The sequence below is a fragment of the Asterias rubens genome, chromosome 8, assembly GCF_902459465.1.
Source record: "Asterias rubens chromosome 8, eAstRub1.3, whole genome shotgun sequence".
NCBI lineage: Eukaryota > Metazoa > Echinodermata > Asteroidea > Forcipulatida > Asteriidae > Asterias > Asterias rubens.
The window spans coordinates 21,042,676-21,070,112 of NC_047069.1; the positions used below are offsets into that span (position 1 = coordinate 21,042,676).

The following is a 27,437-nucleotide window of genomic DNA, read 5'->3' on the forward strand; positions in this document are numbered from 1 at the left end:
TTTTCGAATTTGTAAATAACATGGAAACTAATTTATGTAAACCTTAGTTAGTTGTTTATTCATATTCCACTCATCAAAACACATATTTTAGTGACAAAAGCTTTATTTTGACAAAATACCACTTCCAGGTGACTTTAAGCTCATGCTATTTTGCCTTTGAGACATTTTAGAACAAAATGAGCAAACATGATTCAGAAAATCTTCTGCCAATGTTAACGTTTTCATTATTTCGTTTCAGAAAATCATGAGACCTGATAATTTAGAATGAACATCTCGATGATGGTTGTCGGAGAAAACATTAACTGTGCGACACATAGTTAATTGAAGCCAGGTGGGGGCGGGAAGGGTGGAGGGGGGGGGGGGCATCACCAGGATTAACGGTAGGGGAGAGTTTTGTCTTCCAGAAATGGGTTGAGCTAAAATAATTGCAACAATCTTTCTTTCGCCAACTTTAACAAAGACTACTCTGCTGGGTTGTGATGTTCTCTATGAACCATACGTCGCAGGTGCATACGCGCACCATCATTGTGCGTGTCATTAGACAATCTAATGTGATCCTCAAAATGGTGACTTCGCAATAATCGCCTAACATTGAATTCGATTTTTTATGGGGGAAAAATCCAAATATCTATCTTCCTATAACTACGCTATAACATCTAATCATGATACGGAACTCTGGAAGTACCATTTGAGTATTTGAGCTCAACAGATCAATATCCGTATCGGAAAAAGATGTCAACATGACCGACTTATTTATTTATTTATTTTTAACATTTATTGATTGACTGATTGATTTTCTTTAACTCTGCTCTGTTTTAATTTTTTTTTTAACTCATGCTACTCTATTTTTTTTGTATCTTTCTTTGTTTAACTTATTTTTACTTATTTGTTGGAGATGCCCAGAGTTTTTAATTCCTAGTTCTCGCAGTGCCTTTCCTGCCTTTCCATGACTCCTACGAGCGCCTTAACCATTCTCAAACCACACCTGTTTTGTAAATTGTCAAGTATCTTTTATGATTGATGCTCACTAAAGGGGGTAATTCCTTCTTATTGTGTCAATAGATGAACACAAAGATCCCATGACGGGCATTAGCCAGGCTCTACTTCCAATTCTTAAATCTACGACAATTTCATAATCACTGAGGGGTGGTTTGTGTGTCCCCTATTGATAGTAGATTTTACAGTGACTGTCGAAATACGGTTTTACATAAATGATGAATGGGTCTGGTTGGGAATACTGACAACAATATTAAAAGTATATAATATATGTTAAATTTGCATCGGGGATTAAATATATTAATTTTGATTTAGTTACCCATACACCAATGTGTGTTATCACTGTATAATCAATACTTCCCGAGTCCTATGACAAAAATATCGGAAGCATACTGAGTACACAGTGTTTACCCACATCGGTATATGGGTAAAAACCAAAATTAACAATATTAAAAGTGTTGGGCAGACATGATTAAGATGGACGGAATGTCATTGGCCTTAACTGCTTTGACGACAGGAAGGTGCTAGATGAATAGATGCTAGATGAATAGGCTATCAAAGTAGAAAGGTTGGTCTTGTGTATATGTGGATCGGTATACAACTTCAAACAACATTACAACACCACCCATAAAACCACAACAAACACACACCGCAAACACACACCGCAACAAATTAAATATTGATATCCACAAAATCTTGGAAGGGACTATTAAATTTCGTTTTACCACAAAACAATAAAATAGCAATCTTGTAATAGCTACGAAAAAAAGAAGACGATTTTTCAAATGGTTGACCAATAAAAGTGGCCTGTGGTATATGAAGATCACCCATTCCGATCCAAGTAGAGTCTTTCTAAAACTACAGCAAACGCGTTATGCGCCTTGATCACCTCATGTTGCTGCATTTTGGCGCCTTATACATGTTCTTTATCATTATGTATTATTATTATTTCATCTTATCACAGCATGCAAAAGAAAGATTTGCATTTGTGCCGGTAACTCCTTGAGTCGGGCTACGTCCCGTAGTCTTATATCTCGAAGGTCTTTCTTAGGATCATCGTTGTTTCCAACAGCGCCGCCTTCCTGATATCTATAAAAGGGTATCGGTTATACTGGACAATTTTAACCTCGAAGATTTAACCTTGGAGATATTAAGCCCATTTGAAATAATTGAACAAGTGGGAAAAATGAACTTACAGCCAGTAGAGTTTATCCATCCCTTGGAAGACCCCTTCACCCAATGCTGCTAGTTCGTTATTACTCATGAACCTGGAGATATAATGGAAATAGTGATTTAAAACCAAACAGTTTGTCACATGACTAGGAACAATCCTTAACCCTGTAATGAGTCAGGGTGGGGTGGGTGGGGGGGGGGGGGCTGCTCATAGACTGATATTCCTATTTATATGCAGGCGTCACACTGTCCCGAAATACACACCAGATGGACGCACGATACACGAAACGTTCAAATTCGGATTTGATCGTAAAAACACGAGGCCATTCGTGTGACCATCGGCGGTGTGACTGCCGGTGGAGTTTGTTGTAGGCTCCAGTTGCAACGGCGTGGGCCTTGGTAGGATAATTTTCTCTCCAGTAAAGTGGTATTATAGGGACAGTATTTGTGTCGCGATGTCGGCAATGAACGTCGCAAACCAAGACACTGTTGACCAACAATCTTCGCGCGATATTCAAAATTCCATATTCGAACGGCCATCTGGTGTTAATTTTGGGACAGTTTGGCGCCTACATTATTATTCGAGTGATGTTTAGACGTAATATTGCAGAGTAAACATAACGAGTTACTTCCCAATGGTGGAATAGGAGACGGTATCCTTGTTGTATGATTGTTATACTGCGATATTGTGCAGTAATCAACCGTACCACTGTAAACCGTGTTTTAATTGAGAGGTGCTTCCCATACAGCTGATGTACCGTAAATGTTGATGGAGTTTTTGACATTATTGTTTGTTTGCAGTGTGAGTTACATGGTTACAACCTCAACACTAGGGCTGGTTTGGGAATAATTATTGCAATATCAATATCTGCAATAAGTTATTGCCCTCTTGCTTCCAGGGCCACTGTCAGCACGTCTGATATATTACTTCAATATTGTCATTGTTTATAACCACATCGTGTAACTGGTCAGCTCACAATATGACATAACATCAAAAAACTGTAACATACCACACGTCTTTATGTGAAAATCAACAGGGTTTTGGTAAGGAGCGGGCACATCAACACTCTGTCAGAGTATACTTTGCGTGCAATTGAAGTAGTATTCAATATCCAATGATACATGAAACCAAATTCGATACAGCTGAATCAATAAAGCAAACATAAGCTCAATAAACAATGCATTTGAATATAACCCAAAATCAAACCCGCTGTAAAACCTATGGATAAAACGTGGAAACATGTGATGAGAATCTACCAAGCAAGGGGGACCTTGCAACGGATAATGCCCCTCGCTAGGAGCACAACATTAAATCGTATTTTTGGAAGGAAGTTAATTCAAGGATTTATAAGGTGAAAAGCAAAAATGCAATTTGATATCGGTAAAAAATCAGATAATCTGATTACAAAATATGTCAGAAAGTGAAAAACTGGGTTTGTTGGGGAATACAAGTATAAAAATTACTCTGGTTTTCGATCTACAGAAACATAATAAGGATAAGACTAGTGTCAAAGACTCGGGATGGATTGCTCAAAGGTCAAGGTCTTTGATGGCTTTTACAACCATTAAATACAATACGTCAGTTTTACTTTAACTATAAACATGATTAACGATATGAGCCCATCAAGAAAGGGTAATTTCTCTATGATTAGCCTCAGTTAATGAACAGATCTGCCTCGGTACTGATACAACCACGAGGACTGTGTAATTTAATACTACGAGTTTGATTAAACTGTACCAGTAGGCATACTTTCGGTCAAAACATTTTCCATTTTTGTTTTGTGACCAATTCGCATATTATTTTGAATGTAAATATTTGATCATTTATTATGTTAAGTTTTTAATGGACATAGTGATTAGTCCGCAAACAACAATCTTGTATAACCCAAATGTCATCTTGTTATTTATAGTCTCCACAAAACATTTTGCTTTTCATTGAATGCAGATCAACAGCTTGTTGTTCTGCAACGTTCATTATAAAATCCATTAATTGGCTACTGTGGTTGAAATGTTTTGACGTTTATAAATGATTGATTAAACAAATGAGGGAGAAACGTTAACGATGCAGATCTGCTGTACCTATTACGCGCTACATTCATTATCAGTTGGATTGATGAGGTAATTTTGACTTAACATCCGTTATATCGTGTAAGAAATAATTAACCCGTAATAAACAAGACTTTCTGGATTACTGTTTACTCTTAATAATAATAGTAATAACACTATTAATCAAAAAAATATATATACTAATATTGAAGTCTTATAATAGCGCACGCATCTACAAGGTACTCAATGCGCTGAGTATATACAAACTTTTAGGAAGATAGATAATTGCAGTGATGAATTCTGAGACCCAATTATGTAGCACCTTGTAATGGAACCCCTTCTCTTTTCGATAAGTGCACTTGGTTCTTTTACATGCGTTACACAACACATGGGATCAACGGCTTTACGTCCAATCCGAAGGACGATGGGTAAGTGTCTTGCTTAAGGACAAGTGTCACGGCTGGGGATTCGTTTCTTAGGAAACGTTGGAAAAGTGTTAGTACTGTTTCGGGGAAGGGAAGGGGGGTTCTTCTAAGTAACCATTTAATAATGAGACGAATCAATCGCCAATTATACTTACAGCCACGTGACGTTGTTCAAATATCTGAACGTTCCTGGAATTAAGAACTTGATTTTGTTGTCCGAAAGATATCTGTAAAAATTTACAAAATGGAGAATAGTGTATTATAGGCACACGGTTAATGAAATCTAATGGCAGTTTACAGGATAGAGGTCTCGAAACCAACATTTTATTGATTAGTAAACTTGTCCATCAGTCCTTCAAAGGAAATACTCAACTGTCTTCAACTGGGATCAAAGTCAATAAAAGTTGTAGCATCTAGCACCCCCCACAAACCTATTATAAACTACGTTATCTTTGTTGGGTCAACGGAACCCAAATCCAGTTATTATAACATTCTGTGGGGTAAGCTATACTTCATAGTATTCTGTATTCATGAAGATGTCTTGGTTCTTAAAAGGGTCGCTTAGTTCAAGATCTAAGTTTGAATAACTGTGATAGTATTAATATCAATCGTGCAAAGCCAAGAATTGGGTTAGAGGCATTGCATGGTAAGGTATCAATATATATTTGGTTTATTTCCAAAACAATTATAGGTGCGAAGAGTTTTTGTCAGTCGGAATTTCAATAAAACCCCTCTGTTTTACTCCCCATGATTTTCATTATTTAGATTTTTGGGGGGGATTGTATGTGCTTTAAAAACTGTTCTGTGTTTATTACTCCGACCGAGATTTAAGTCTGTGAGTTTTATTGAGCATACAGTGCTATCACACATCGGTGTATATATAAGTAAAACAACAATTTATATGTTTTTATCCCAAATGTAAATTTTCATCTGTTCTTTCTTCGTTTCCTGATATTTGCACCATCTATGAAAATAATTGTCTAACCGAACTTTTACTTCAGTGCTTAAAATACACGCACACGCATAAACTTACTGCTTTTGGATTTCGGTGAGCAGACAGTGCCCCCCCCCCGATTGGCACCGAAGGCTACACTCAAAACCCAGCGCATCATCTGAGCTGTAGCAAAAGGTGTCAGTGGACAAGAATCAATCTGAATTCCTGTCCCTGTAGCTGAAAGTGCTTAGAAGCATCTCTATAACTAAGCAAGTTTAATGTATCCAGAGTTACATTAAACACGAACCATTGGGCAGTTTGTGTTTTGTATCATTAGGCTTACTGCTATAAATCACTATAAATGTCGCCTGCCAGCTAAGGTACAATTTGATGAATAAACCACGGAGATCTTTTCCACGTAGTGCTTGGTTCATTGTTTCTAACCTTTGAGGAGTTACTAAAATAGATGAAACGCAGTCAATATTCACTACGGCAGTTGTCGATGGAAATATCAAAGTGTTTAAAGAACGGAGGATTTAAGGAGCGTATCGTGACTAGATTTGATCATTAAATGATTTATAACTGAGAGGGAGTGTGCTTTTAACAGTTAACTTTTTTTGAAATAGATTTAGTTCTGCTTGATGTGTACTGGGCAAAGATGAACCCCTTTTGCTCAATATTGTTGTCATCAAACATCTTATATTTCAAGTATACGAAGTAACAAACAACCACAATATTAAAGCTTTACCAAACATGGCGCTTGGTTGCGTTAAACCTGATTTCGAATCTCCAGTAACTTGGGCCAAGTCTAAGTACAATTATTAATCCGCAGCACATTCTCCAAACCTAAAAGAATAACATATTCAAACTCTGCTTATCATACAAGTCAAATCTTGCACGTTATGGAGACGCCGGTATACAAACACTTTGGTATACAAACATACTGTGATTGTCTATACAGAAGAAGACAAAACACCTGTATTGCAACCACTCAACGATACGTACAGTTTATCCAGATTGCGCAATCCTCGGAATACATCGACGGGGAGTTCGATTATGCCATTGTCCATCAGGTTTCTGTAGAACAAAAATACATTTTATAAACATTTATTAAATGTTGATGACATCTACACAAAATAAAGTAACTTGCAAAGTTTCAAACCCCAGTCGTGTATCATGGTATTAGCTCTTACAACATTGTTTCTCCACCATACACAATATTTCAAATCCTGACCATCATGATGTTCCTGCAACCTTGACTACATTGTATGTCCATCATGCAAACTTTCAATCATATATCATGGTGATACGACATACCTGACTACATTGTATGTCCATCATGCAAACTTTCAATCATATATCATGGTGATACGACATACCTGACTACATTGTATGTCCATCATGCAAACTTTCAATCATATATCATGGTGATACGACATACCTGACTACATTGTATGTCCATCATGCAAACTTTCAATCATATATCATGGTGATACGACATACCTGACTACATTGTATGTCCATCATGCAAACTTTCAATCATATATCATGGTGATACGACATACCTGACTACATTGTATGTCCATCATGCAAACTTTCAATCATATATCATGGTGATACGACATACCTGACTACATTGTATGTCCATCATGCAAACTTTCAATCATATATCATGGTGATACGACATACCTGACTACATTGTATGTCCATCATGCAAACTTTCAATCATATATCATGGTGATACGACATACCTGACTACATTGTATGTCCATCATGCAAACTTTCAATCATATATCATGGTGATACGACATACCTGACTACATTGTATGTCCATCATGCAAACTTTCAATCATATATCATGGTGATACGACATACCTGACTACATTGTATGTCCATCATGCAAACTTTCAATCATATATCATGGTGATACGACATACCTGACTACATTGTATGTCCATCATGCAAACTTTCAATCATATATCATGGTGATACGACATACCTGACTACATTGTATGTCCATCATGCAAACTTTCAATCATATATCATGGTGATACGACATACCTGACTACATTGTATGTCCATCATGCAAACTTTCAATCATATATCATGGTGATACGACATACCTGACTACATTGTATGTCCATCATGCAAACTTTCAATCATATATCATGGTGATACGACATACCTGACTACATTGTATGTCCATCATGCAAACTTTCAATCATATATCATGGTGATACGACATACCTGACTACATTGTATGTCCATCGTGCAAACTTTCAATCATATATCATGGTGATACGACATACCTGACTGAATTGTTTTTTTTTCCACCATGCAAAGTTTGAACTCATGCAGCAGGTAAACCATTAATGTGATAAGCGCAAATACAACATTTGCTTAGCAGAGTATGTGCCCTTCCATTGCTGCAATGTAATGATTAGTTGGCGACATGTTTGCCGTGCCGTATATTATAGTGAGCCTAATTGTTTAAAATGTAATACTGTTTTGTAGTCTACACAACACATATTCACATATTGTAAGTTTAGCTTCCTCCAGATCAAAGCATACTATACCAAACGTCGGGTCTAAACAACCCCAACTCATTTAGAGATTATCATAAAAAGGTGATACAAACTTTACTATAATTCCACCATGCAAAAATTCAGAATCCTACAAATTGTAATTTTGTCGTAAACCTATGCTCAGCAGAATTTAGGGTGCTTAGCTGTTCTGTTTTAGGTTGGTATCCATTTATAGGTTGGTATACATTGCATCACACTGTAAGACATGTGTCATCTATGTCTCTCTGTTCGTCTTTCATGTATACTTACAACGATTGTAGATTCGAGTAACCCTCAAAGACTCCATCCTCAAAAATAATCTGATTGCCTCTGAGATTGCTATGGAAATAATAACAAAGAAAAAACATATCAACTACTATTATATTTCAGCTTATTTAGGGTTGATAACAAAAACCCGATAGATTGGGATCTGAACCAACGACTACCGTATTAAAGACAGTGGAAACTATTGGTAATATTGTCAAAGACCAGTCTTCTCACTTGGTGTACCTAAAACATATGCATCAAATAACAAACCTGTGAAAATTTGAGCTCAATCGGTCATCGAAGTTGCGAGATAATAATGAAAGAAAAAACACCCTTGTCACACGAACTCATTTTGTGTGCTTCCAGATGCTTGATTTCGAGACCTCAAATTATAAATATGAGGTCTCGAAATCAAATTCGTGGAAAATTACTTCTTTCTCGAAAACTACGTCACTTTAGAGGGAACTGTTTCTCACAATGTTTTATACTATCAACCTCTCCCCATTAATCGTTACCAAGTAAGGTTTTATGCTAATCATTATTTTGAGTAATTACCAATAGTGTCCACCGCCTTTGCCACTAGCTTTGTTCGGGATGCCAGTGAGTTATAAAGCCATGCAACCGTTACATTATTTCGTGGAAGTAAGAGGTGGATAATGTTGAGGGATAATCCTAAAAGTTCAATGATCATCACGATTAAAGTAAATCAATGGTTTGTTTTACATTCTTGTATTGCATTTTTACGTCCTTTAATTAGATTAATTTGAGGTTGAAATATAATATGTGTGATGTGTGCGTTGACCCATTTCACCTCATATCGTGACCAAAGATAAATTTTAGTTTCGCCATTTTGTAAGTCGATAATGGCGGCGCGGTAATCTACCATGAGATGTACCGAATGTATGACGTCATTCGAAATGGTCTCCCACAAACCCTTGTTCTATATGTACAAACTCTTCTTATCGAGAAGCCAATGATGAGCCTACTTTCAAACACCGACAACCAAGTACAATAATAATGACTGCCGAGAGGTAGAGGGGTCAGCAAATGAACCCACGCACACACACATATAGCTGCTACATCTACGGCCTACTAAGTTGTACCGATCGAGTATTCCTTTCATTATATTAGAAAGTTCTCGCCTGCGGGCGTTGAACACGATGGAATTAGCATCATTTGGCCTAGCGGTAATATCGTCTACAAACAAAGTATAATGTAACGTCAGTAGAAGAGACAGTGCACTAGATAAATTGAACCCTCAGAGAATAATAAGTGCATGTGGCAGCAGGATCCCCCAATTCCCCAAAGCATCCCATGTGGAACAATATTGATGCAGTTTTATTTTCTTTAAAACAAGCCTGCTTACATTGTTATAGGGAAGTGGTGTATATAAGGAATGGCCATTAACAAGAAGTCAAAAGGGGATACTTTTTAGATAAATTTATGCAGTCCAAAGTCCTAAATCTTGTAACTATTACTGTGCAAAGAGAGCTACTTGTATTTACAACTGTACATTTATATTTCCCTCGCGTGAATCAGCATTTGGATTGCTTATAATGACCAACCCCCAGAGACGCTTGATTCGATCTTGCACTTTCAAGAAAGTTGTTAAAAAAAAATTATAATCTGCGCCAAACTTTGGTAATTAACCCATTTCCGGCGAATTGTTTTCATAACTTGTTTTGCAATCTTCGTAAGATCAGAAGTTGCCTTTCTTGTTGAATATTTATGACTGTAGGGCGATGAGGTTAACATTGTGGTATCATTTCTTGCCTTGCACTATGTCCCTCTGCCTGTGTTTCCCCAGGATGGATTAACTCCATGTGGTTTTCCCCCCTTATCTAAAACTAAAACTTCTCTTCTTTTATTGTTTAAGAACCTATAGGGTTTTGACTGTTATATATATATATAGTACGTTCGCTTATTTGAAAACGATTTCATTGAATACTGGTGTGAATAATAATGCATGGCCTACTTCCAGCCAGCTAAATTTTTAAGTATGAACTGAAATTATCTGCAAATGATATCCTACCCTCAAAACATAACTAACTTGCTATAAGAATGGATCGTCCGCAAGACGAAGTTCATTTTGTCTTGATGGGCATTCCGCTTGCTTTTCGATGAGTTAATAAATTTACTTCTGCTCAGACATGTTCAAGACATTTGATCCATAACTGAAACTTCGATTCCATAGTGGAGTTATGGAGCTTTAAGGTACTCTCTTAATGTAAAAGAGTGAGTAGTTCACTCTCTTGCCCGAGTGGTGTCATTTCGCTCTTTTTAGAGTGCAACAACTCTTTCTGTTGCAACAAACTTCACTCTGAATCGAGTTGAAAGTGCCCGTGCTATTTGACTCTTTGCAAGAGTGGTATATGTCGGACAAAACGAGTGGTTTTTACTTTTTTACATTAAGAGAGTAGCGTCTTCAATGGTTTTTACCAGTGTGACGTTAACTCCCTAGAGTACGTGTTTTAAAAACACATCTTTCGAAGTAAACATTAAAGCTTGTAATCGGGATATTGGATGAAATTCCATTTAGTATTACTAAAGTAAATTCAATATTATAGACCTGTATACTAGTAAATCCAGACTGAATCACAAGATACACAAATACGTATTGGTATTCAATTAATTGCATTAGAATTGTAAAGGGCAGGGAGCCTATACGACAGCTTTTGATAAGAAATATTTCACTTTGAAATAATGCGGTTAAGTAAAAAGATTGTATTCCCCTATACTTTTACTGCGTGTGATGGACACATAATCATTCGTTTCGTTTCTGATTCTCGGTGATATCTCAAAAACACGCCCACCTTTTAAAACAAATTGTTAACATGCTAGTTTTATAACTATATCTACATCGACTAACCACGTGGATTAGAAATAACAGCCGCCAAACGGTTCTCTAAAAAACAAAGTTTCAATTTGATTTCAAGACAAGGACACTATTGGTAAATACTCAAAACTACTTTTAAGCAAAAACCTTACTCGTTAACGAGTAATAGGGAGAGGTTAATAGTATAAAACATTGTGAGAAACGGCTCCCTCTGAAATAACGTAGTTTTCGAGAAATAAGTAATTTTCCACGAATTTGATTTAGAAACCTCATAAATATTGGATTTTGAGGTCTCGAAATCAAGCATCTGAAAGCACACAACTTCGTGCGACAAGGGTGTTTTTTCTTTCATTATTACCTCGCAACTTCCAAGACCAATTGAGCTCAAATTTTTACAAGTTTGTTGTTAAATGCATAAGTTGAGATACACCAAGTGAGAAGACTGGTCTGTAACAATTACCAATAGTATCCAGTGTCTTTAAAGGCAGTTGACACTATTGTTAATTTCTCAAAATAATTGTTGGCATAAAACCTTAATTGGTAACGAGTAATGGGGAGCTGTTGATAGTATAAAACATTGTGAGAAACGGCTCCATCTGAAGTAACATAGTGTTCGAGAAAGAAGTAATTTTCCACAAATTTGATTTCGAGACCTCAGATTTAGGTTTTTAGGTCTCGAAATCAAGCACCTGAAAGCACACAACTGCGTGTGACAATGGTATTTTTTCTTTCATTATTATCTCGCAACTTCGACGTAGAATTAAGGTCATTCTTCGCAGGTTTTTTATCTTATGCATATTTTGAGATACAACAAGTGAGACAGTTACCAATTGTGTCCAGTGTCTTTAACATTAATCGTATTTATTCACAATGATGCTAAAACCAATAACAACAACATATTCCCCCCTTCTGAAATCCTCGATAAACCTTAAGCCATTGAGGTGTCCTCGATAACTTGACCGCTGGGTTCAATGCATACGTTACGAGCGGTCGTTGTATCATATGTATACTGAAAATGGGAGGATTTAAAACCAAGAAGCACTCTCCAAAAGTCCAAAGTAAAAAATTAGAACAAATTAATTTGTGTTGGAAACGCCTTTTGTCTGGATTGTATGACAGTGTTCATGTTACTGCATGGTAGTATCGGTTCCCCCTTCAACAGACATCCTTGGCGTTAGAGAACTGTGACTGCAAACTGCTGCTAGTCGTGACAGCGGTGCATCTTTTCCAGCGTAATCTGAAACTAGTCTTGTGGAGTTTACGACAGCTCATTCGGAGGAATTACCACAGAGTTATAGCTACCTTTTAGCAAGAAAATATCCCGTCAAGAAATACTGTCATCAAATAAGGGCAGCAGGTGGTTTTTCAGGGAAACTGTAAGAAATTGAATTACGTCTTGAGAAATCCATAGAATCGAAAACAATTGAGTTAGAGTGAAGATGGCCAACGTCTTGAGCTCAGGGGGCTTTACAATCAACTATTGACTGGAAGACCCTAGTCTCTATCACCTTGATGTGGACTGTCAATAAATTAATTGAACATTGTGTGCCTATGTAGCTATAGTCTCGAGCGTCTTCGGACTCTTATAAGTTTTCTATTTTGTTTCATCCGCACATGAAAATCCAAGATTTCCAAGTTTACTAATCTTATTAAGCCTCTTTCACGATATCCATTTGTTGAATCCTAATCCTTAAAAATAGTATATCACGAGAGACTTGCAAGAAGCACTTGAACATGAAGATTTATCTAAATAATGTATTATGTTTACGTAACGAATTACAGGTCTTGCAGATTATAGTTTCTTTGACCGATAAATACCTTACAGAAATCTGTTTCTTCTTGAGTAAGCCACAAGGGGAACTTGAAGCTTTGCACATTTTCTGTTGAAATGTTCAAACTTCATACAAAGACAGCAAACAACAGAACAATGGAAATTATTGGGAAAATTGCCTGGTTGATCACATCCCCTATGTAGAACGTACAAATGTATACATACGAACATGACGTATTCATAATAGTGGAAAGTGCGTTTTTTTAAACGGTTGATAATGACCAGCTTGAGCTGTTTATAACCGGTAATTTTCGGATTCGTTGAGATGCATAAAAATACGCGCACGAATGCAAATCCGAAAACTGTCTCAGTCATAAAAATACAACACACATACAGGGCGCAAGGACGTCGGAAAACAGATAAGTTTTACAGAGTTTCTTACTTCATGACGCCTTTTAACCAAGAAGGCATTTTATGAATGGGAATAAAAGAGTTTAGTGACTCGTTCTTGCAGGGTCGTGGTCGTGCAATAAAGCCCCTATAACCTTCGGCTCGGGCCTTTATAGCACGGCCACGATCCTGCCAGTTTTCAAAGGCAGTTTAAGAACTCGTCGCTAACCCTTTTATTTCCTTATTCAAACACCTCAGGAAACAAACTTGCGTACTCTATCGCAACACGATGTTCGAATACATGCGAGACGGGCAAAGTCTACTTCATATCAACAATTGAAGAATCGAAGAACACCAACATATTTTCTTGTTTTAAAAAGCATGATTATAAACTTATCAAACATTGAAGAATCGAAGCACACCAAATTATTTCCTTGTTTTTAAAAGCATGATCATAAACTACACGTGCACTGCAATAGAGCCATACTAAATGCAGCTAAATTGATGTAATGTATCTCCAGTGTAGAGCGTATGCTACCGTTTTCCCCACCGTAATCTCTTCTTGACAAATAAATAACAACACTAAGTTGGCAGGTCGACTTCGGATAGGGGAGAGGGTAGGGGGTACTTACAGATGGGTGATGTTGCTAGATATACCCGGAGGTACCTTTGTCAGGTTTGCGTATACACACTTTAAGCTGGTGTTCTCGTAGCAAATACATACATCCGGGAACCCCGACAGGCCTGAAATGAAAGAAAGAATTGATTGCACGAGTCACGGGAGTAGTCAGTCTTATAGAAGTCATGTAAACCGGAGCTTTTATTTGGCCGATGCGTTAGACCCCGGCCCATAGGTACATGTGTGGTTAGCCTTGCATCTATTATAAGCCTACTATTAATGTGCGGCGTACATTGGCGATGTAAAATTCATACAATTCGTGCGCTAATAACCAGCCATTTAAGTTGAAAAACTAAGTCAGTACAGTTTTTGATCAATATTTGTGGACAGTTGTACCAATGCAAATTGTAGTTTGGCATTTTTACAAATAATTGTACAACACATACAGTGTGTGATTAAGGGAATCAATGTGTGACGAAGAGGTTTTCAACCAGTGGTTTAATCCCAACGAGATCTGGTTCTTGATAATTTTACATAGACGAAGTCGAGGGAAAATATAAGAATTAAGAACCAGGCCTCGGCGGGTTTAAACCACTAGTTGAAAACCGATTCAAAACACTTTGTTTCCCATTCATAAATATTGTTTCGGTCAAAAACATCAACACTTATGGTCAAAAAGTAAAATAAATGCAAAGATTATAATGTTTCAATGATTTCTTTCAACACAACACCCCTCCAGCTATGAAATGGTAAGGCCCAGTCAAGGCCCTCGGGAATGCTGTGCACGTCGCGCGTATCGCGTTATGTGGCACAACTGTCTCGGCCGTTGCTCTCGACCGATAGGAATGAAGAAACTGTCTTATAAGAACAGGTGCAAACTCGCGTGTCACGCCCATGTTTCAACACTTTTTACTGGTCATAAACAAAGGTTTATACACACCCACGTGACGCACTCTCCACCAATAGGAATAGCGAAACTGTCTAAGGTATTTATGAATGGACAATAGTGTGGAAAGGCGTCAAGTCTATACTGCTTAGGTGACACGAAATCAAAATATCTTCAAACACAGTAAACAAAGTAACACCTACATCAACACATTTGTATACTCTCCTGTCGAAAAATAAGTTGATGAACTATTGGTATAACTGGTAAAATAAGGTTTATCATTTTGCTTCTCCTGGGTATGATGTGTGTCTTATACATTTATAATTCTTTTGTTTCGGCAGACTGAACGTTTTGGTTACACTTTTCTCCTCGGTCTACTTTTTATCCCTTTTATGTGTATTTTGTATAGAACTTGTGGAGAGAAATAATAAATACAAATAGTTTAACTTTATAACCGAACAATAAAATAAGTGTACAAAGTACACAAATCTCACCCCCCCCCCCACTAAAGACGATCTAGTGATACTCCAAATGTTGAGACATAACATCATTGAATTATTTCAGATTCACTAGAGGAGGACTTACTGTGACTATAATTTGCATATTATTTGCAAACTGTTTACTATACCCTACCCTGTCGTCGTTTTCAATCCCGTTCAGGTTTTTAGAAATCTACCAACAAAACTAACAATAAAACACAAAGAAGGTTGTACAATAGAAGATTAACCAAGTAGCGACCCAATTTGCCTCATGCATTCATCAACCCAAAACTGACAAACTACCTTTATATCATTACTGATTGCAGCTAATAATTCCAATGCCCTTCCCTTAAGCTATTATATGCTTCATATTAAAAAAGAAAATCCAGATCTTCATATTGCACTATACTGATATAAATGCTTTTACAACGGATTACGCATAGTGTTGCCCAAGGAACTATTTCCTGTATATACAACTTTTATCTTAATGAAAATGTTACCATGGACTATCAGTTTGTCTTGGGAAAGATTTTCAGTACAATCTGTTTCAAGATCCATACAGCTTACAAGTTCACACGATCCGACCGTGAACTTAAGCGCATCCAATGCAAGGAATCAATCATCTTAGAATTGAAGGACATTGACGCACAGCGGTGTTTTTTTCTTACACAGAGTTCTTTAAGTCACCGGTTTTACATCCGAATCTCAATATTGAGTTGAAGGGATTGGGGCGGGATGGTGTTTCACATTCCGGGAGAATGTGGATTTAGTTTGGATAATTAAAGCTATCATTCGGTTTCTACAATCGAAATCGATTCAGTGAAGACGTGCTTGCTGTAAACCTCAATATGTCAGGTATTGACACATATTGTGAAGGCTTTTCGCGAAAACTGATACTTAAATAATAGATGTTAAATTTGCATCGGGGATAAAGAATATTAATTTTGGTTTTTACCCATACACCGATGTGTGTTAGCACTGTATACTCAGTACTTTCCCGAGTCCTGTGAAAAAAAATTCGGACTGCCTCTAGCTGCCGGGCAACCTCGGTAGTCTAGTTGGTAAGACACTGCTCTAGAATTGCAAGGGTCGTGGGTTCGAACCTCACCCGAGTAACATGCCTGTGATATTTGTTTCACAGGACTCGGGAAAGTACTGAGTATACAGTGCTAACACACATCGGTGATACTTAAATAGTTCCGTTTTTTAATTCCCCATTTCCCTATGATAATCTTGATCACAATGATCTTCAAATTAGCAACAAATTTCAGCAAGTCCTGAAAGTTCTGAATGTGTCGCAAAATGTCCGCATACCTCACCATAGTTATAATGTTCTGAATAAGTTAAAGTCACTGGACACTATTGGTAATTGTCAAAGAACAGTCTTCTTACTTGGTGTATCTCAAAAGATGCATAAAATAACAAACCTGTGGAAATTTGAACTCAATTAGGTCGTCAAAGTTGCGAGATAACAATGCAAGAAAAAACACCCTGGTCACACGAGTTTATGTTCTTAAGATGCTTGATTTCCGGACCTCAAAATCTAAATCTGATGTCTCGAGATGAAATTCGTGTTAAATTACTTCTTTCTCGAAAACTAGTCTACTTCATAGGGAGCCGTTTCTCACAATTATTTTAATACCATCAACAGCCTCCATTACTCGTTACCAAGAAAGGTTTTATGCCACTAATTATTTTGAGTAATTAACAATTTTGTCACCTGCTTTTACCAACATTGAGATAGTGATGCAGATATAGGGGCACTTTGGGGGCAATTCTGTCTTTGATGAAACAAGAAATGCGAATGCGATATGGAATTTGACGTCACAAACAATTGACTTGTGCTGAACTATTGCGAAATATTCGCTGCAAAACAGGGCTGTGATGTCATAAGTATCACATTCACAGGAAGTATGAACCAGGCTGTACTAATCAATGACAACCATTTTGAACATCATTTGACAAGTGGTTGTCATTCTACCTACATTTGTTTCAAAGGACTAATCTGCTATGATCTTGTAGCCTACTATTTTTCTCATGACATGAGTGTGTGCCAAATTGTAGTCATGTACCATCCAAGGAACAATCCCATTTACCGTTGAGCTGCATAACCATAAAAGTTGCTTAAAGCCATTATACACTTTCGGAACAGAAAAAAATAAAAGTTCACAGATTTACAAATAACTTGAAGGGTTTACAGAAGGTCATGGTGAAAGACTTCTCTTGAAATATTATTCCATGAAATGCTTTACTTTTTGAGAAAACATCAAAACAATTATCAATTCTCAATATCGAGAATTACGGGTTTATTTTAAACACATGTCTTGACACGGCGAAACGTGCGGAAACAATGGTGGGTTTTCCCGTTATTTTCTCCCGACTCCGATGACCGATTGGGCCTAAACTTTCACAGGTTTGTTATTTTATATATAAGTTGTAATACACGCAGTGTGGGCCTTTGGACAACACTGTTAACCGAAAGTGTTTAAGCTAAGAAAATCCTGGCTTCGTAAAGTCTAAGATTACCAGCCAAGACTCCACTCAATTGTTATGCTAAGTTGACAGAAACTAATTAACTACCAGTCACAAACAATGTATAATTATGACATGAAGTTGTAGCTAGTAACATGTTTTAAATAAGCAAGCTAATAAGTGCTTAAGCAGCTCTAGGAAATTGCCCCTTACGTTATTATACAAATAATGAATGTTGCAATCAAATGGCAAGGATCTGCTTGGTGTTATATAAAACAGGCTATAATGAATGTGACGAGTTTAGAGAAGCTATATCAAACTTACTGCATTCTGTGCTTGGCTCCCGTTTCGGCTGCACCCGTATCGGAATCTTCTCGTCAAAAGTTTTTATCCAGCCTTCGTCGTGTTCTGGAAAAGCGACAAATGAAATTATTAGAAACTTAGGGAAAGAGATGGTTCAAAGTAATGAATAATTTGAAAAATTTGAATCGACCACGATTATAAGGGAGTTAGGGGGGGGGGGGGGGAAGCTGATTTAGCTTGAGGAAGAAGGATTTTTTCATCAAGGTGGGGAACTTGTTCTCCATAACACACCGGATCTACCAGTATCAACATTTAATCTATGTTGTCATTCTTATTGAAAAACACAGGGATGGTACCAAAGGCTCAGGTATACGTTTTTTTTGACAGTTGTTATTCAAATTCGTTGAGAATAGGCCGAGTGCAAGTTTTGGGTTGGGTTGGTCAGGTGGGTTTTTGCTTTGTGTTTTTGTGTGTTCCTTTGCTTTTGGGCTTGTGAACAGTCTCCTTCTTACAAGAACCGTTGGTTTCAACTCGACGTTTCGATCAGTTATGCTCTGATCGTCATTACATGGTGTTACCGCAAACATTTCCATATCGTATTTCTGCCATGCAAAAATGTTAACGTTATTCTCTTAGACATATTATAACCTGCTCTTTGTATATTAAATTAATGCTTGTTTAAATTTATTAGCAATTTATCTTTCAGCAATTTCTGCAGATGTCAAGGCAAGTGTTTATTATGTATGTATTGAATAAATATTTATGTAAAGAACTGCAGTCGTTTGACACTGCTTAAAATAAAACATAGTCAAGAAATGGCTCAAGAATGTGGTTTATCCCCCAAACAAATCTGAAATACGATAGGCAAGGCACACATTACACCTCCATTTTGGTTTCATCGTTATAATATGGACACACTTAGGCTGCTGACCTATAAGCGTATGAAAACTTCTCATCCCTGCCTCATAGGTATATCGAGGTAATTTACGGCATTTACGTAAGTGTAAAATACCATTAAATTCCTATTTAAAAAGATGAGGAGAGTGTGCGCGCAGGAAACGAGGAGCAAGAATACATGGGTATCAGCCGAAGTCATACTATAAGAATAGAGGATCTGAGGAGACTGTTTCCAGCCAGGTGTTTAGCGGTCAAAATAGGAAGTACAACAAAAGAGACTGATCTCCGCGTTTGTCTGCGTGACGTAAAACGGAGATCCTAGCGAGTCCACGCACCTGGTCTCTAAACAAGGAGATTTCCGCATCGGAAAGACTATTTTATTTCAATTACTTTTTTTGTCCAACCGTGTGGTTGTAGTGATAATAATAATAATAATAGTAGGTATTTGTAATGCGCCAAATCAATCTTTACAGATATCAAGGCGCAAGCAGAGACAATGTAAACACAAAATTTATGTACAATCCAGTGAATGCTAAACAAACAATAATAATAACAACATTTAAAAACAAAAACAATGGGAAGAAATCAGAGGAGGGAAACCACAACCAGACCTGCAGCATTCAGCCAAAGAAAGTCCCGCCAAAGCCGGTCTCTCTATGACAAGAACGTGCAGGCCAAGCCGAGCGAAACCGGGCACACACTAAAACATTATGAATAGGTAAAAAAAGCAAAGTAGCATTTAGGGAAACATACAACAATTAAACAATGGAAAGCAACAAAAACTATGCATTTAAGAAATACATCTTGAACAGGTGAGTTTTCAGGGCAACTTTGAACTTGTGTTTATCGGAAATATTACGAATAATATGAGGGAGTTCGTTCCAGAGAGAAGCTCTAGCATGTGTGAAAGAACGGTCCCCCCATAGGGTGTGAGTTTTAGCAACAACCAGTGAAAATGAATTGGAGGACCGAAGATTTCTAGATGGATGATATTGAACGAACATAATTAGTATTGTACTCGGGAGCAGAACCATGCAAGCAATGAAAAACGAGCAAAAGTAACTTAAATACAATTCTAGAAGGTTTAGGTAGTCAATGAAGAGATTGGAGTACCGGTGTGATGTGTTTTCTACGTTTAGACAAAGTAACAATCCGGACAGCAGTGTTTTGTAATCTTTGCAATCTGGCAAGCTGAGTGTTGGGTAATTTATAGAGAGGAGCATTACAAAAATCTAAACGTGATGAAATAAGAGCATGAACAATCTTTTCAGTTGCTGATTGAGTTAAATACTTTCGTATTACACCAACGTTACGCAGCTGATAACGGACTGATTTACAGAGGGCAGAAACTTGGCATGACATGGACATGCTAGAATAAAATTGAACACCAAGATTTCTACAAGAGTTAGTCAAATTTACAACTGAACCTGCAATGTTAATTGATTGAACATTTATTTTATCTTATTAAGTTTAACTTTGGAACCAAAAAGCAAAAATTCAGATTTGTTCTGATTAAGCTTCAATGAGTGCGAGCTTAACCAGGCTTGTACATCAAGTAAACAGGTTGCTGTATAGCAACAACATCATCACTTTGGCAAGGTGGAAAAGACACAAAAAGTTGTATATCATCTGCATAACAATGGTACTTAATTAAATGCTTATGTAAAAATGTGCTTCAGGCCCGTCAAGTAGATGGAAAAACCATTGGTCCACCAACAGAACTTTGTGGAACTCCACAATTTAAAAGAACCGGGTTTGATCTAGCATCGTTGATACAAACTAATTGGTGACGGTTTGATAAATAAGATTTGAACCATTTAAGTGCCTGACCATGGATACCAAGTGAATTGAGAGTGATTACTGAAGACTAAGCATTAAGCGGTTGTAGATGTTAATTGAAGACTGAGAAACATTTTTACATACTGGACCTCTCCAACCGAACATCATCATGTTTTTAAGAGCACACAAATAATGTAGCGTGAACAAGTGCATCAAACCCTATTGACGCATAAAAGCCCACTACAATGCTGTGACTGTACTTTTTAAAATATATTTAAACCAATCACCAATCGTTTCCTGTCGTAATCTTTGTTATTAGACAATAATGAGTTGGTAAACATTCAAAATCATAGTAAAATGTGCGGCTTTTAAGACTGATTGCAAAAAATTAATTATTAGAAAGTGCGGATCAAAAGAATAGGAAGTGGGTTAAGAATCTGTACGTAAAGCTCGCCGTATAAATGGCTACCTCTATGGCAATTGCACCTTCACGTTCTGCACACAAAACATGTCTCTTCGTAAACTCAACCGGACAGAATTGCAAAGCAGATTTCTGTTTCTATTTTTGTTGTTGAAGAATACACAAAGCGCAGTCATTGCAAAATATTGATATCAAATTGGGTCAACTCAATTTTTCTTAGTACAGCAATTAATTAGTATACGGGCATTAGCCTAGAACATTAACGAGTACAGAACGGGCATTAGCCTAGAACATTAATGAGTATAGAACGGGCATCAGACTAGAACGTTAATGAGTATATAACGGGCATTAGCCTAGAACGTTAATGAACATAGAACGGGCATTAGTCTAGAAAGTTAATTAGTAAAGAACGGGTAATAGCCTAGAAAATTAACGAGTACAGCATTAGCCTAGAACGTTAATGAGTATAGAACATAACTGAGCTGAGAACGGTAATGAGCATAGAACGGGCATTAGCCCATAACGTTAATGAGTATAGAACGAAACTGAGCTTAGAACGGAAACTAACATATAACGGGCATATAGCCTAGAACGTTAATGGGTATAAAACTGGCATTAGCCTAGAATGTGTATGAGTGTAGAACGGGCATTAGCCTAGAACATTAATGAGTATAGAACGGAACCTAGCTCAGAACGGAAACTAACGTCGAACGGGCATTAGCCTAGAACGTTAATGAATATAGAACGGGCATTAGCCTAGATAGTTAATTAGTATAGAACGGGCATTAGCCTATAACATTAACGAGTACAGAACGGGCATTAGCCTAGAACGTTAATGAATATAGAACGGGCATTAGCCTAGATAGTTAATTAGTATAGAACGGGCATTAGCCTATAACATTAACGAGTACAGAACGGGCATTAGCCTAGAACGAATAATGAATATAGAACGGGCATTAGCCTAGATAGTTAATTAGTATAGAACGGACATTAGCCTATAACATTAAAGAGTACAGAACGGGCATTAGCCTAGAACGTTAATGAATATAGAACGGGCATTAGCCTAGATAGTTAATTAGTATAGAACGGGCATTAGCCTACAACATTAACGAGTACAGAACGGGCATTAGCCTAGAACGTTAATGAGTATAGAACAGAACTGAGCTGAGAACGGAAATGAGCAAAGAACGGATATGAGCATACACAGAAACGAGCATAGAACGGAAATAAACAAGATCCGTTGCCAAATTGTACAGGCCTTTTGCACCGGTTGCTTTCTTTGAACTCTCAAATTTGCCCCATCCAATTCCCTCCTCGGTTTTCCCCGAAGGCATTAACTGAATTTTAACCACAATTGCACCCAATAACTGCAATTAAGTTTTTGGTACCTCGGCTCAAGAATAACGCTGGTAGTGCAAGTCTGTCATTTGTGATGAATCTACGCATTTTGAGAGGTACAAAGTTGCATTAACTTTTGCTTCAGCTTGCTCCCTTTGTGTCTCCCAAGATTACCAGGTATGGCGCTACCGCCAGCGCGCTAGAAATGAAACAGTTGAAATGGCCCTTTTGGCATACTATCTTATAAATCAGACCCATTGCATTACAATGCATTAATAACTTGGTGTCGAAGACAGTGTAATTTATATAAGTTAGTATAGACACATCGGAGCAGTATAAGGTTGTAGAGTTAACCCTGTTTACATGAGCAGACGGTTAGCTTCCGTTTTACATTTGCCACTTCAGGTTGCTATTTCCCCTTAAAGGCACTGGACACTATTGGTATTTACTCAGACAACACAATTATTAGCATCAAACGTATTTAGTAACGAGCAATGGAGAGCCGTAGGTAGTATAAAACATTGTGAGAAACGACTCCCTCTGAAGTGAGGTAGTTTTGAATTGAGAAAGAGGTATTTCTCACTCAATTATTAAAAGACTTCAGGCCTCAAGCCTTTTTTAGGCACCTGAAAGCACAATGTGTAAGATGTTTTTCATTCATTATTCTCTTGCAACTTCGATTACCAATTGAGTGGACATTTTCACAGATTTGTTATTTTATGTGTATGTTGTAATCAATGCTGTGAGAATACATGCCTTTAAGATTGGTATTTGTCATGCCTTTAAGATTGGTCTTTGATACCTGCTGCAATGATGCAATCAATCTTAAAGGCACCTGGAAAAAGATTTGTTTTCCTTCAAACATGTTCCTGAACAATAAAATAATTTTTTGAGTAAATGTTTTTGACGATTTATATGTTTAACAAATTAAATAAAGTTGTGTGGGGGTGACTCCGCCTACCCCTTTTGTGATGTCAATCGAGGAAGACTTTGCCTCGATCGAACATCGAACACACGTACGTGCAAGTACATTCAAGTCCTGGACGTGAGTTTGTACGTTTGAAAAAGTTTTTTTCTTGCATTTCCCCGGCAATGTCAACCAGGTGTATTGCTGCTGGATGCAGCAAAACAACTAAAGATGGTGTCAGTTTGCCAAGTTTGCTTCGAGAATCCGGAATACACTACACATTTTGACATGCAGAGAAAAGTTCTTTTCTAAAACATGACGCCATCCCAATAATTTGTCCAGCTAGTGGGGAAGTCGAAGAAGGTACCTTAAAGACGAAACGAACCTAAAGGAGCATTTGCCTAACGTGAAAAAATTCAGGTATTGTTTCAACTTTGAGGGCATGTTTTTAGCTGGCGCCAAGCGTCACTATGCTGTGTTGGGACTGCATGCGATTCATCGCGCCTCGATTGACGTCACGAACAGCGCCCTCTCGGGTCGGGCTTTTTTTCAAATTTGTAAATAACATGGAAACTAATTTATGTAAACCTTAGTTAGTTGTTTATTCTCATCAAAACACATATTTTAGTGACAAAAGCTTTATTTTGACAAAATACCACTTCCAGGTGACTTTAAGACGACTACTGACACAAGATCGTTAGAGCAGCCGCTGGCGCATTGTCTGACCTGCTGGTCACGTGGGTCTACTCATTAATGTTCCCTTATCGGTGCACTCGTTAAAAGAGCCGTGGTTTACCGACAATCTACGTCAATCAGTGGTATCCAATGTGTCAGACGTACGGTTGCATTAGTTTCTACTTATTAATCGCTGTGAAATAAAAGTGGCGGCGTCTGCTTGTGGTTTGACAGCCCTTGAATCTGCACCTAATGAAAAGGGCACTCCGATGCTCGCCCCAAAGCGAGGAGCAGACATTCACCGCGTATGTGCTAAATTTAGGTCTCAAAGTGGGAATTGGCTACACTGAGGATACCACCTCCTCAAAAGACCCCCCCCCCCCACCCAAACAAAACAAGGCAACAAGTTTGAGGTAAAGTAAAGATTGAAATCGGATTCGTGTTTGCTCGACAAATCAATCGACGATTCATTTTTGCGCAAAGATAAACTTATCTTTGTTAGCGATATCTTCTTTAAAAACTTTTGTTGGCCAAAAGACAAACTCTTAATGAGAAACATGGAACATTCATTTCAAAGAAGACGAGTTGAGAATTAGGCGACAACGATTTAAATAAAAGAGGAAAGTAAATGAAAACCCATAACGTGGTTTAATTCTCAACCCGTCTCCTTTGAATGCCAGTTCTTATTTTCACGGCTTTTAAACACAGTCTTTCACGTCCATCAGGATTGATTCACAGAGTGGATGTCGCCGCTAGCCAGACGCAATACACTACTCTATGTTGCAGTCAAATAATGTACAGTCAACTCAGAGTCCATCAGATATCGTGACTGTAGATTTGGACTGTGGTGTTCCATTACCAGGTCGATGAAACATTCACCTCTTACAAGTGAAAACAAAAGAAGAACAATGACTTCGCTATTACACACACATCCAATCCCCCACGGGAGAATACTTGTTCTAGGGAAGTACGACACGACGGCCATTTCATGACGCAACAAACACTAGCAGGGTATTCTGAAATAGAATGTAAACTTGTTTTCCCTTCAAACGTTAGAGTATAATTTTGTTTATGAACAATACAATAATTTTTTGAGTAATTGTTTGTAACAATTTATATGTTTAAAAAATATATAAAGTTGTTGGGGGGGGGGGTGACTCCGCCTACTCCTTTTGTGACGTCAATCGAGGCAGACTTTGCCTCGATCTAACATCAAACACACATACATGCAAGTCCTATATAGTCGTGAGTTTGTACGTTTCGAAAAAAAACCAGTTTTTTCTTGCATTTTTCCGGCAACGTTGACCAGGTCTAATGCTGCTGGATGAAGCAAAACAACTAAAGATGGGGGTCAGTTTGTAAAGTGGTCCGGTCCGACGTCTTTTCTAGCACGGTGCAGCAAACACTTCCAGGTGACCTTAACTCTTTAATTGCGGGAAAATCATTAGCTTTACTCTAACGCTTGGAATGACCAAAATGATCAAGGCACCATCTAAGGTACATTAAATAATATTTAATGTATATATGAGGTTTGCGGTAACACAATGTGTGTAGACTTGCCATGTAGTGTTTGTTCTTTAGAGAACTGTCTTAAGCGTGCTTAATTCTACTACCGCGGAGTAGATTGTTTGGGTGTTCGGGATACTTCTCAGTTCTAAAAAGAACTGTCCTGCTTATTAACTATTACCTGAATGGATGGTAGAAAATAGACTGGGACTACTACTTTAGCTTATAGGATCGTGGTTAAATGTACTACCGCAGAGTCAATTCTTTTATTGGTCTCAACGTTTCGACTAGCTTGCTCTAGTCATCGTCAGGAGACTGAAAACATTTTTGCTGTGCATTTCCCAACAATTTTTGTTGTACGTTTGAGTTTCTTCTTCACATGCCAAGCTATTGTCTAAAATTATTTGGGTTCATTAGTTACCCAGTAATTGGTTCCTTAATTTCCTTAAGCTAACCTCTTAGGGGCGTGGCAAATTCCCATTTTTATCACAAGGGTCACTGTAAGAAAGTGCCACTGAGAGACGAAGTCAATCAACCTAAGGTCGTTATCGGATTGCAGAGATGTACTCGATTGATAACATCAAGCCGATGTGATCATAAACATCCACGAACAACATCCAAAGCAGACACGCCATGTTGGGAAACAAACAGCTATCTTGAAACACTCTCAACAACCTGGTTAACATAAAAGGAGCAATGGATTCTTCCACACTTGTTCTTGGGCATACCCTGTATTACAGCAACCCTCAGAATGAGTTAATCAAGGGATGACTGTGCATGGAAGTATTAACTCTAACAAGCTAAATCTTCATAAATGTTGACAATAAGAAACGTCCAGAACGCGTTGTACATGGCGTTCGATATTCAATGGTGCGGTATACCCATGGTACTCGCTTTAGGCCCATGTCACACCAGGCAATTTACAGGCAACCAGTTCCACGCAATCTCCAAGAAGAAAATGCCTTTACAAGTTGAATGTTCACACATTTTCCTGTTTGGCAAATTACCCATGCATTTTAGCATAGTATCCCTTTAGCATGCAATGTAGCTGGTTGCATCCAAAGTGCCTATAAGTTGCCATGTTTGACAGGGGGCACTTACTAGGAGGTTTACAGAGGAAAACACGTGCGCGCAATGATTTATGCTCACTCATCAAAGGTGACACCTTGCCGTAGGATTTGACACTTTGGGTTATAAAAAGCGTTTGTTATGAAAGGCATGATTTGAAAGCTGTTTTAACTGTAGAATATATGATGATCCACACATAAAAACCTCAAAGTTTTGTGATTTTTTTCGTGAACACTTTCTAGAGCCACTAAATTATAATATCAGTATGTATACTAATAATTGACTCTTCTAACACATGCGCACACGGCTCGTATCAGCTATGATCATGTTGACACCTCCTTTATTAATATATCATGTTTTTTATATCATGTTTTTTTAATGGGGTGGTTGAAACGAACACCACTGCTTAATATAAACTTTCATAAACATACAGCCGCTTTCAAAAGGTAAATGAATTAAACTGCCCATGGAAATCATCAAGTCGTCTCGGTAGACGGAATAATTGTCAGGGCTAAATTTCATGGCTCTGCTTTCGCCCACATCGGCACTTGCAATTACCGTTCTTCGCTAACATGGCAGACGCAGACAATTCTGTGCTAGCTAATAATAATAATAATAATAAGAATAATAATAATAATAATAATAATAATAATAATAATAATAATAATAATAAAATATAATAATA

At 37.6% G+C, this 27,437-nt stretch overlaps 1 protein-coding gene across 10 annotated transcripts in view; it reads right to left on the bottom strand.

Annotated features, from left to right (window-relative positions):
- The window catches only part of LOC117293693 (relaxin receptor 1-like), an 83,687-nt gene that overhangs the window by 24,881 nt on the left and 31,369 nt on the right, over positions 1-27,437 (bottom strand). For all 10 annotated transcript variants that reach the window (XR_004519457.1, XR_004519461.1, XR_004519456.1 and 7 more), the window contains exons 6-11: positions 18,183-18,266; positions 14,035-14,146; positions 8,409-8,477; positions 6,580-6,651; positions 4,796-4,867; positions 2,193-2,264 (exon numbers count right to left, since the gene is read on the bottom strand). Coding sequence is in view for 3 of the 10 variants with exons in the window: in XM_033776096.1 (XP_033631987.1) it covers positions 2,193-2,264; positions 4,796-4,867; positions 6,580-6,651; positions 8,409-8,477; positions 14,035-14,146; positions 18,183-18,266 (481 nt within the window). In the remaining 7 variants the exon portion in view is untranslated. The remainder of the gene's footprint in view (positions 1-2,192; positions 2,265-4,795; positions 4,868-6,579; positions 6,652-8,408; positions 8,478-14,034; positions 14,147-18,182; positions 18,267-27,437) is intronic.